Here is a 12,816-nt window from a genome sequence, read left to right on the forward strand (position 1 = left end):
CCTTGCTGTGGAAAGTCCTTTTTTCAGTTCATTGTTTTTGGTCCTATCTATTCACCTGTTCAGCTGAAAGGTTTGACTGAATTAGATTCTTTATTCACCGATCAGTTTCAAAATGTGTTTATTTTGTTTTGTTTTTTTCTCAGCTGCTTTTGTCCCTCTTTCACCTCAGACAGGCAGTATAATCCCAACAAAGTCACATTCACCAAGTTGATAGCTTTGTACAGGTAAATATCAGTACACTCATTGGACCTCCAGGTACTCCAGTGAGTGAAATGATTAAGTGTTCTTTTATTGAACCTCCACTTTTAAAAAAGAGCAATTTTCAAACCAAAAGAAGCTATTTTAATAAGCTGAAGTCTGTCATCTTAGCAAGTTTTAAGGGATAAAACGATAACCGTCAGTAGCTAATGTAATCAACTGTAACTATGAATTGAATAAATTGCCATTGGTGGCAGTGAACAAATTCAACTAGGCAACCTGTGCACACTGCAGCAGAATGCTTTTTTTATGGCTGCAAACCTGCCATATTGGCTGTAAGAACTTGCCAGATTTGATTTTACTTTTTGTCTCCCCTTCCAAGCATAAAACAGAAAATGTAGTCTCTCTTCCCAGCTCCCCTTGTGCTAGGAGTACACAAACAATAAGAGATTATACAGAAATTTGTATTCTGTGACATGTTCAGCCATGCTTCTATTTCAGCTGGGTTAGATTTCTTGGAAGTGTCCCACCACCCATAGTGCTGCAATGTTTAGTGGCGACAAGTGCATTGCAGAATAGGGCCTCTGAGCAAGTGCTGGTTAGTGTGTGTGGTTCAGTAGACAAACGTATCAGCCATAGTGAAAATGAAATGATGTTTGGCTGGTGAGCAGGTTTAATTTCCCACCCCAGAGTAAAAGCCAGCGGCAGGCAGGCTGCTGGATTAGTATTCAGCTGGCTGTAGACAACAGAGCTGGTCTGTTGTTGTTTGCCCTGTGGCTGTTGTCTTGCTGTCAGGTTAGCCAATGACACGTCAGAGCTCACCTCTGTGGCTGTAATACACTCTCTCTCCAGTTCTTTCCACACTCCAGTCTGTCACTTAAACAGACAGCTTCCATCATTTTTTAACCTAACATAAACCAGAAAGATTTGTCTGACACACATGCATATTTTCACATAGGATTTCTTGACTGGTTGTATGTCCCACTGTTTGCTTTAGGTATTCTCCCCAAGAATGCCCAGCTGTTTGCCCTAAAGTAGAAGGGGAAAAAAAGTAAAGTAGGGAAAGGATTTGTCAAAAAAGTGAAAACACAAACAAATCAAAATAGGAGGTTTGATTAACAAATTATCTTCACTATGTGATTTTTGAAAATTAAGCCACAAATTTTAGAGGTACACTGTTGAGGTTTTGGCCACTAGGGGTCTCCACAAAGCAAAACAAAACAATCTTTTGTCCACCTAATGCTTGTATTGTGTTGTCTACCAGCCCCTGCACAGCACAAATGTTGTTTATATAGTACATTTTTGCAGTCTGCAGAGGGAATAACAGTTGGTGGCAGCAGTGTGGCAATAAAGTGAGTAGAAAAAGACAACCAGTCAAAGTAAACATGCACGATCTCAATGTTCAATAAAAAAGCTTTTTAAATACTTTTACGAGGTAAGAAATGCACTTGTAAGGCCTTGGGGATATAGACAATATGATGTGGTGAGAAATCTCAAATGCAAAGAAAACTGATTGTTTACAGTGAAAACTCCGCAGGAAACATTAATTTTGAACAATTCAGTTCATTTCTTTATAGAGCAGGTAGAATGGCACTTTTTTCACTGGTTATGAAGGAAAATATTTTACATTAAAGAAGAAATCAATCCAAATGAAGCCTGTGTGGCTGTCAAAAGCCCTTCTTAATTTATAAGTTATGCATTACTTTGTCATGTCAGTCCTTCCAATATAGTTTTTATTAAGTTTAAAGCACATGCATCAGAAACAAATATTGTACATTTTACATATTTTTTTTTTTTTTTTTAGAAGGTTGATTTGGGAATTTTTATTTTTGCCCTTAGGCATATTTACAATAAATGCAGCCTGACTTGAACACGCCATCAGAGTGCTTTCTAACCAACTCAGGCAGGTTAAAGTAGTTTCAAAAACCACAATGTGCTCCATTACAAGGTAGAGTTTAATGGAGGCAGATCTGTTTGCAGTGATTGTTGGGTGGTGTTGCCCTCCAGGCTACATGAAGCAGTCTCTGTGCCGGTATCTTGATGTTTGTTTGATACAGTATCTTTGTTGGGCCTGTAAGCTAAAGTGAATACTTCTATATTTATCTTCTAATGCCAGTTTCTCAGCCAGCTTTGACGGATTTGGCTCTTTGGCTCATTCAAATTTTGTGTTGACTGTTTGAGTCCAGTGTCGAAGACTCAAACTGTTGCTCTGTCAGTTTCAATCATCATTTTTCTTTGAACTATTAGTTTCAACTTGAACATGACCTTAAAATGTATTATATACAGTTGTATCAAACTAGTTTTGGAGTTTTGGTTAATGCGATAGTTCCCTGTGAGAGTTGGAGCTCTAGGTGTGATGGCGTGGTCGGGGGGGGGAGTTGAGGGTTATAGAAGCCTGACTAACTTTACCAGGTTCCCTCGTGGAGGTTGAGATCACATGAACCGCACTGCTCAGTCTGTTTCTGTCGGTGTCTTTTTTTTCTTTGTGTCGATCTCCCTGTTGTTGTTTTTCTAGGTGCTTCTCTTTCACTCTTTGTCTTTTGGTCGCCGTCTATGAAAGTATAATGACAACAAAATATTTAAGAGCATAAAACAAATTCGAGCAATTGAGTCTGCAAGTCAGCCTTTGAGAGTGCACTGGCACAGATTTGTAAGAGCAGAATTAGCATGCAAAAGGAATTTTGTAACTAAATTTGAGGCAAAAATAGGGATTCTCTAATTAAAGCTGCTTGCACTCATGTTTACCAGTCTAAATCCTCTAAGCGCAAACTCAAACTGAGAGTGTCACCTATTTAATTTGACCTGGAAATAAAGAGTCATCCTGTTATACCATCCAGTTAGCAATATTTGGAGGCATAAAATATGCTGTCACATGCTGTCCTGGCCATGGTCAATTGTTCCTTTCCAAGGAGCAATGTATTCAAAAGATGACAATTTTGGACAACCTTGCACGTCTTATTGCAGCTTGCTAAAAATGGTTGGCAAGCGACCTATTCATATTTTTCACGGGACGTCACATTCCAAGGAAAATGCTCCTTTGGAGGGCAAAAAAGACATTATTTTCCACTGCCTGCCAACCGGGAAGCAAGTGATACTGTTACTTTGAGTTTGTTACTTTTGCGTTGCCAAAATGCTGGATGGTTGTTGTGCTTTCGGATGCTCTAATCGAAGAGGAGACGAGCCTGGGCTGTGTTAGGTGAGGGATTCTTCACAAGGTAACTGTAAACATTACCACAGTCGAGCGGCGACAGGGACCTGGCGGTTTTTAACGGTAGAAATGCGGGATATATGGATCGGCTATGCCCAACATTTGCAGTTTGTATTCATATCTTTCTTTTTTTAAGTTGAAAGGTGATCCAAATAAAATTTGACTGCTTTTGTGGCGTCTCTACAAGGGAGTCATGGTGAGAGCCGCTATGTTGGTCTGTTGTTTTGCCCTCCAGGTCACCGCACGTCACGTGACTGAAAACTATGAATAGGGATCTAAGGTGTTCCGATGCTGCGAAAGTAGCTTTAGAAAAATGAGAGAGCTGACTCAGAAACGCACATGATCGGTATTACATGCTCAAATGTGATTCTGCTCTAATGAAACTGTGCATGGGCGCTCTCAAACGTTGATTAGCGCTCAATTAGTTCTGTGTTCTATAAAGTCTTTTGTCATCAATATATCTCCATATCAGTCTTCCATTTGTTTCTGTCTTTGTCCCTTTACTTCGTCCATTGTTTTGACTTTAGCTTGCACTTTCTAATCTCTTATCTGCCTTTATCGCTCTGTCTTTCACCATTACTGCCCATTTCCTTGTGTCCCTTTGTCTTTCCTTCTCCTCCCATCCTTTGTCTCTCTCTCTCTCGTTTTTCCCTCCCACCCCGCTGAGCAGGGAGGCCTTTGATGCAGGGCTGATATCTATTCATGCGGGTCATTCATCAGCACCATGTCGCTCTTTAAGCAGCGAGCAGGAAGCCAGATCAATAAGATGGCTGAACGGATGGATCACTTAAGAGTCCTCTTCAGCCTGAAGAGATAAGGGGATTTTTTTGAATGGATGGCACTTTAAAGAGTCACACAGGGTGGGCAGGGGGAGGTGGGAGCAATGAATAAAGATCTGAATGCATCACAGCCAGTATTAAAATGGGCAGAGGCATTTAGATTGAAAAGGTGGTAGTACTGTGGAGAAATATCTGTGAGGGGTCTCTCCGGAAGGCCCATATGTCTGTAGAAGTTATGCCTCAACTTGGAGTTTCTTATTAAATCCACGTCTAACCCCTTAAAGAGAATTCACGTACATTAGTCCTGTGATCTTAAATGAAAGAAGAAAATCAGATGCACTTAGTTTCAAGGGCAACACTTTTCAGCCTTAGTGTGGTTAAATGTACATAGAAATTAATCAAAGGCAGTTGCCTGTTATTCCACTGATAACATCCAGGTAGTCTTGCATTAAATGCAGCTGCAACCAGAAACTCTGCAGACTTTTATGATAAATACTGTACTGTAGTCTGCCAACAAAGTTTCTCTGTTGATTAAAAATAGCTTCTAGCTACAATGATACTTCTAGCCTATCAGGATTGAACATGATATTGAATTGTTAACATTAATATAAAAAACAGTTAACTCTGAAAAGTTTAAATCACACCGTGTATATGAAAATGTATTGATGCCAACTGAATTAGATTTAAAGAGAGTAAATTGCCTTTATAAACAGGTCAAAGCAGTAAACACAAACCACATTATAAATATAAAATATAACTGTAAAAAAAAATTCCTTCCAAAGCAAAGTAAGAACTAAATGTGTAAGATTCATATTCTAATTTGGTGTGTTTACCTGCACTCAAGTAACCAGGTTGTCTACAGTTTGATTTCTGCAGCAACGTAACCATGTAAACATTAGGGCTGCAGCAAACGATGATTTTAGTGCTTGAAGATTCTATAGATTATTTCAACGATTCATCGATGCGTTGTTTAAGAAGTACTTTTGCTTGCTTGGTGGCGACTTTTTATCCAAAGCGACTTACAATTGCTATTTGTGTCTGGAGCAACTAGGGGTTAAGTGTCTTGCACAGGGACACAATGGTAGATGGGTCGCAGTGGGGGATTGAACCTGGGTTTCTCACACCAAAGGCATGTGTCTGCAAACATGTGATGCAAACATCACCCCAGTGCTATACAAGTTATTCTAAAGGCTCGTGCAGACTACATGACTCTCAGACGCTGGTCTCCAAACCGGGTTTTGTTAAGAAAACACACATGGAATGTGAAACGGGAAATGAGCGATCCTGCACACAAAACAGCTGTTGTTTATAATAAAGATGGCAATTTTAAAGACAAAGAATATGGGTGAAGGGATGAATTGGCATGCGCAGGAAGCAGGGATTGTCTGAGCTACAGAGAGAGCTGGAGGGGAGTAAAAAGGTGCAGCAATCAATCATGATTTCAGTTAAATGCTAAAGTTGCTGTTACCTTGTCTGTGGTCCGCTGGCAGAACACCGTGGACTTTCTGATCAGGTGCCGTCGTGCTGTAGCCGAGACGACATAAGTTTCGTTTTACGGTGGACGGAGGGTAACATTAAAGAGTTGTTGTTTTCTTTAGCTTGAAATAATCCCATACTTTGGACACTTTTTTTTCTTTGTCCCTCGCTATTTTCTCTCTCTTCCTCCACTTTGTTACGCACGGAAATTTTGCAGTGTGTTTAGTGTGTAGTTTAAACGAAGGATGGATTTGGATGCCTTTTTAGTAATCGATTTAATCAATGAATCGTTTCAGCCCTAGTAAACATGAGTCCTGGTTTCTGTAAGATAGGGAATTTTCTCTGGTTTTCTTGGGAGTTCTTGGCCATGTATACGGTTACAGAGTTTCTAATCAGCTTTTTACAAATTCATGGCAAAGTATTGCTGTGACAGCAGAGCGGATGAATGCAAGGAGGGATCAGGTCGCAATTCTTGTATTTATGGTAAATTATAATAATAAAAATTCTCTGAATGTCCAAAAAGAGAGGAGAATTGATGCTTTTTTGAAAGCAAAGGGTGGTTACACCAAATATTGATTTTAGATTTTTCTTCTGTTTACAAATTTGCATTTTGTTCATTGATAAATATAATCTATTAACATGAAAAAACCTTGCACACTATTGTACATGCATGGGGCATACATTACATGTTCAGTATTTGAATCCATGGCAGGGTGTTAAATGTATGAATGGTAAATAAACTGCTCAGTTACTGTACTTTGACTTTGTGTTCACATGCTTAAAATGAGCCATCCTATATGCCATAAAACTCAGTCGATGTTTTCCTAGAGGAAAATCTGAGATGTTAAGATCACTGGTGTTTTGACATCATGCTGCTGATACCTCACTCATCAGCAGCCTATTGCCAACACTGATATGAGCTGAAATATAGGAAGTCTGGGCCAGAGAGCTGCAGGAACGCTGACAGGAATCAGTGAGAGTCACAACAGTCAGGGAATGAAGTTCAGATTATATGTGGTCTCTGATGTATTTGCACACACACACACACACACACACACACACACACACACACACACACACACACACACACACACACACACAGACACAGTTTTGTCTTTATTTTTGTGGTTTTCTTTCCTGTCTTCTGAATACAACCAGGGAAAGTGGAGGGAGCCAGGGAACACACACACTTACAAAGTGAGGCTGCTAACAAACCACCTCCAAGACATGTCAACACTCAGGGTTTTGATTCTTTTAATATTTTATTTGCGTATTTGTGGAAAATACTGAAAATGTGCTTAAAAATAATATCAAGCCAAAGAAGAGTGCGAATCAAGACGACAAAGATGATATAGAAAACAAAACTCAGAAGAATCATCCAGAAATAAATATGGGACATAAAATAACCTTCGTGCAGATCATATCAAATTATAACCTGTATGTATGCACGTCAAGGTGTTAAGACAGGAAACAATTGTGTGTCTAGTTTACCACCTTCCCAAACCTCTTGGCAATCTCATAGCATAGGTGACCTTTTTTCTTCTCCCCTTCCCCAACACCTTTCTCGACAGCTGCTTCCTCTGACACTATTTTGCACTTGCACCTTTTAATCTTGTGAACCACTGCCATCATCCTCAGTTGATTTATATACTATATAACTGTGAAGATAATTTTTACTTTGATTCTAATATTTGAGAACATTTTGTATCTAGAGCAGGCTCTGTTTTTGAATCTATATGTCAAAATGACTTTAAAAGTTGTGTGTGTCATGGCAGAGCAGGAATGACTTTTTTTGTCAGAAGGAAAAGAAATAAAAAGTTGGTCCTCAAGCTTCAAGCCTGTAGCTCATTAAAAAATAATACTGATCGATGTGGGCTCTTCTGGCAAACGCTGTCAGAACAAAACACACATGAATATGCATAAGTTCAAAGAGGAGAATCCGTGGTCATGGATTAATTTATTTATGACAGAAACTGATAGGACACATTGTCATGCACTTCTTAGCTACAAATGGGACCTCAGATGTTCCCCAGGCTCCCAGTGTTTTGTCTTTTTCTCTGTTTTGAACTCCTGTCTCTTCCTTTCACTGTTTGTCCACAGCTGCTTCCTGTCCCTGCTCCTGGTGGCAGCCGTAGTTTGGAAGATCAAACAAAGCTGCTGGGCGTCACGGCGACGAGAGGTAAGTCAGAGACTCATGCTGACAACAGATATTGATTTTGGCTACTCTTCTAGGTAAATTAACAACCTCCAAAACACATTCTTTGTGTTCATTTTTGGCGCTATGAAGCTGCTGTTCAAGCTTGATGTTTTTGTTTAGTGTTGCTTATAAAAAAGATTAGGCTGAAGTTTCACACCTGGAAGTATAAAAATACTACAAACTCAGAGGCCCCGTTTTGGTAAATGGATCATATAGTATTGTGCAATGTATCACTGGAGTGTGGAGATGGTGAAAGCGGAACTACTTTGATGGGTTTTGTCTTCTCTCTTGCGCTGAAAATGGAAACTATTTTTAATTTTTTTTAATTGTTTGTTTGAGATTTAAACTCTACATTTGGACAGAGCCAGTGGGGCTGTTTTCCTCTGTTTCCAGTGTGTATGCTAAGCTAACCTGCTGCTCGCTGTAGCCTATATTGGACAGACAATATGAGAAAATACTTGTCTAACTACTGCCTTTGTAGACAATATGTAGTTGTAGCTTTCTAAATCAGTCAGTCCTGTGTATAATTAGTTCAATACAGCGACTGTATCAATTTGCGGATGTCAAACACTTACCTAATTACTGAAGCAAAGACCCTGTGCATTAGCTTAAAATCCTGGGAACAAAACATCTAGCCTCAATCTATTCATGTTTGTTCTTTTTATTAATCTTCATTTAAAGTACAGCCATTCCTCTGGCAAGCTGGTACTAAAAGCCTAATAGATGCTTTTTATCTCTAGCAGGCTTGATTGCCGTGATGTTTTTTTAAGACTTTACATAAACTGCAGATCATTCAACACGCAGCAGGACAAATTCTAACCAGGACAGAAGCAACAGTAGCATTACCCATGTTTTAAAAACATAATGATATAAAGAACGGTGGACACACGCAGGTGTCACATTTGAATCAAGCAAGATAAGGTAGCAGGTGAAATAGTAGCTGTACATAGATGCATAAATGAAGTGCATATCAATTCAATACCTGTAGATGTGTGGATACTCCAAAGTTCATCTATGAAAACCACAGGATTTCTAACAATTCCAGGAGAAAGAAAAGAACACAGCATTTCATTGTAAGCTGTCAGCCAGTACATTACTGAAGTACAATGACCATAATTAATTGTCCCATGGCAGTAAGTCAACTAAAAAAAATTAATTGAATCATTTTTGAAAGGACTGAACAGATTATGCCAAAGCAATCTGGCAAACTGTGTGAAGCTCTGCAGGTTCAACAAAAGATTAAAAATGACAATTTTCAGGTCTGGAAACCTAAAATTATGTAAAAATATGAAATCCGTTCATTGGGTTGTAGGAGGAAAAGTCTTAAACTTTATGTTGTCTGTATTCTTCAGGAAACAAGCTCATAAAATATATCGAGATGCACTGCAAGCTTCAGTTACGTTAACCCGCTTGTTCAAAGCCTTACACACAAATGTTCACATGCACACACATTAACAGTGCTGATGGATAGAAAGCAGGCACCCTGTCAAAACTCCTGTGTGATTGTTTTGGGTTTTTAAAAAAAAAAAAATTTATAAGTCATTGTCCGAGTAAATGTGATGGTATTTTATTTTGTCAAGAAAATAGGACAAGTGCTCACTAGCCTCAATGTTTGACTGACTGAGGCTGACAATGTGTCATGATCAGCTGGTTGGCCAGCTTGACAACATTGACTGATATGTAGCTGTTGCTAACTTGCAGGCTGTCTGTTTGAGATATTTATAGGAGTGCTGGCATGTTGCAGCTGGTTCGCTAACTAAAGTGTTGTGGAAACCATGAAAAGCCATTGTGAGTGCAATTTTTGCATATTAAATACTCACTTCCCGGAGGAAAAAAAAAATCATAATGCATTTTAGTTTAGTTTCCAGAAGGGTATGAACCACCTTTTGAATGAGTGGCTGAAAGGTTGTGTGCATGTGGGAGTGTGTTTCTCTATGCGTGTCAGTTGCAGTGTCTGAGGGCGTACAAGCTAATAGTGTGCTTAATGTGAATGTGAACTTTTGGTTTGTGCTTTTCACACTCGGTGTGCCAGCTGAAGTGCTTTTTGGCTGAAACCTCGCCCAAAAATGCTGTCATCACCCTCACCTCTGAATGCCTCTTACCATCCCTCTTCACCTGCTCCCACTCTGCCCTCTCCCCATCACACAACCACTGTCGCCCAGCTGGGCCCTCTACGGTATGACCTTTAAACAAAATTAGCACTGGGCCTTTGGTAAGAGGACTGAGGGCTACAGGACACTGTGGGGCCAATATTAAACTCCCCAACACCTGGAAAGGCTTAGGACATCATGGTTTACTAAAATGCCTTTCATGGAATCAGTTTGAATCCACCCCCCAAATAAATCAGAAAAAAAATCACTTAACTTGGTGAAAGCTGACATTAAACACTCTAAATTATACTTTTATATTGTTCTACCAATTCCTAAGCACATTTTTACATTTGCAATTTTACAATTAAAGTTGGCATATAATATGCGCTTAACACATTTTAGGTGTTTTTCTTTTGTAGAATATCCCATTTAAGTGAGTGCTAACATCCAGTGATTGCTGAACTTTGCCAGCCATATGGAGTGGTGTGCGGGTACAAGTACTTTCTCAGTTTACCGAGATTCTTTAAATTTGTTGAACCTTAAGCCATCATATAACACATTACACAGCTTTTGAATCTGATGACTTAATTTAATTGTTAATTAAAGTTAAGTGTTTTCCAAAGCCTAAATATTATACCTAGAAGTACGGCTGAATGATTTTGGAAAAATCTTTTTACCAATATTGCTCTGTATCTTCTGAATTATTCAAAACAGACATGCAATAAATCAGTGTATAGTATGACCAACACATTAGATAGATTAAAAAAGAAAGAAATATCATACACGGGGCAACTTTTTGAGCAATGTTTCTGGGCAATCTTGCTGTTGGCAAGTCAGACTATGTTTTGAACGGATAGTGGTGGTGCAGGGAGGGTTGTGGCGTGATGGGGGAAGGGGATTACGGTAGTAATCTTTACTCATTACCGTTGGTGGCAACATTGCCCAGCACCACTGCTCTAAAAGTTGCTCTGTGTATTATGAACTTAAAGTTTCTGCACTGTCAGATTCTGTCAAGCTTAAGGCCATTGTATAACAAGTCACGCTACGCTGTACCGTGACAAGTTGTTGCTTCCTCTGCAGACTGCTATACTCTCGTGTCATGTTACTAGAGTGAAATTGCAGCCTTTGCAATTAGAAAATCTCGTTTTATCATATCATGATAATATCGCAAATGCAATTAATCGTGCAGCCCTACCTAGAAGTGTACAAAAGAACTACAGCTTTGGGACTAAACTGAGTTGTTCCGTCACATCTCTAAAATGCCGTAAAACAGTCACAATGGTGCAATGATGGATTCATAAGTCTATTCTACACGCTGGGTACTTTCTGTAAAGAATACCAAGATCTAGCTATGGTACTTTATGCCCATGCAGATGTTAAAGTGACATCACTACCAAAGTCTGCTGAATTTTAGAAGATAAGAATTGTGACATGGATCGACCTCTCCCCAGCCTTCCACCCCTAATTTCAGAACATAAAGTTCACAACTTTAATGACCCACCCTCACTGTAAGGATTATTTGGTGGATCTACTAAAGTCCTGCCTGAAGAAAAACACACCAGCAGAGAGCAGCGATCTCTGAGAGGCAGTCCTAATAAAGATGCTCTTTATACCGTCCTTGTCCTTCATAGTGATAGTCGTAGCTTGTTTGCTATTGGTTTCAAATACGACTTAATTTTGAAAGTCAACTAATTTTTCTAAATGTCTAAAATGTGGACTAAAATCAATAGTAATGCAATTTACATTTCTTTTCAAATGCAAATGTAATGCTCAAGTTGTTTCTAAAAGAAATGAATGGTGATGTATGTCTATCTGAAAACCTGCAAAGGCACAGGGCCAAACATGTGAAAAGGGCAAGGGGTGGTAGAAAGAAAATACAATATTAGTTCTATAGTGAACACCTCCTATAACAGATGTCAAGTCGAATTAGGGCTGTGACTGCTTTAGAAATGGCCTGCAGTATGTCTTGGCTTCCCACTCCTGCCTGTCTCCACACCCACTCTGTGCTGTGGAGAAAAATTCAGTTTTCTGTATGCATAAAGAATTATGTTTGGACATAACATTTTTTATAGTCTATTCACTCCTGCAAGATTTCCTCATAACTTGAGGTATTGAAAAGTGTTGTTTTACTGCTCCAAAAGACAACTTTTCTGTGATTTTTTTTTTTTTTAGACCCTTATTTCATACACTTCCGCAACTGAGAGTGATGCGATATGAAGTTTATATAGAGGAAACAACACCAAACAAACAATATAACAAATCATGAAATGGCCTGGAAAATGATTGAATTTTGTCACAGAAACTGTGTAGGAACCTCATTTCTAGTTTCAGTTTTAACTATAATTACCTTGACCTACTCATGCAGAAATGCACACAGTTACACATAGCAGACCTGCCTTCATATATGCGCATATACTGAGCAAACACAATGTGACCCATAATTTCCAGCAAACCGAAAGCTAATCATGTTTTTCCATGAGCTCGGCTCTCTCGTTACAGCCGTCTGCTTCCTCGACACCTGGGCTGCTCTAGTCTTCTCAGCACTGTCCCTCCAGGCTTTATTCCCACATTTATCCTTGAATCCTCCATGTTACTCTGTGCTTGCATCAGCTGTACAGTGGCACACATGTGCAACTAATTATGCCCACGTTCACCTCACTTATGCTGGTGCAGTGGAAAAAGGTTGGTATTGCATTTTATGTGGTCATTGCAGGGTCACATGAATTAAAGGCGATGCCCTTGAGACTTGTACTTCTTACTCCTTACTGCTTGTCATCTGACTTTAAGGAGTTTAAGCTTATTGTGCTGTCACAGTCATTGTAAGTCTCTCTGGATAACAGTGTTAGTTTAAGCCCTAAAATGTAAATG

At 39.2% G+C, this 12,816-nt stretch overlaps 1 protein-coding gene across 5 annotated transcripts in view; it reads left to right on the forward strand.

Moving 5' to 3' along the window:
* Positions 1-12,816, forward strand: part of atrn (attractin) — a 137,492-nt gene that overhangs the window by 83,718 nt on the left and 40,958 nt on the right. For all 5 annotated transcript variants that reach the window (XM_046061961.1, XM_046061962.1, XM_046061964.1 and 2 more), the window contains exon 26: positions 7,762-7,840. In XM_046061961.1, the coding sequence (XP_045917917.1) occupies positions 7,762-7,840 (79 nt within the window). The remainder of the gene's footprint in view (positions 1-7,761; positions 7,841-12,816) is intronic.

This window comes from Micropterus dolomieu, linkage group LG11, assembly GCF_021292245.1.
Source record: "Micropterus dolomieu isolate WLL.071019.BEF.003 ecotype Adirondacks linkage group LG11, ASM2129224v1, whole genome shotgun sequence".
NCBI lineage: Eukaryota > Metazoa > Chordata > Actinopteri > Centrarchiformes > Centrarchidae > Micropterus > Micropterus dolomieu.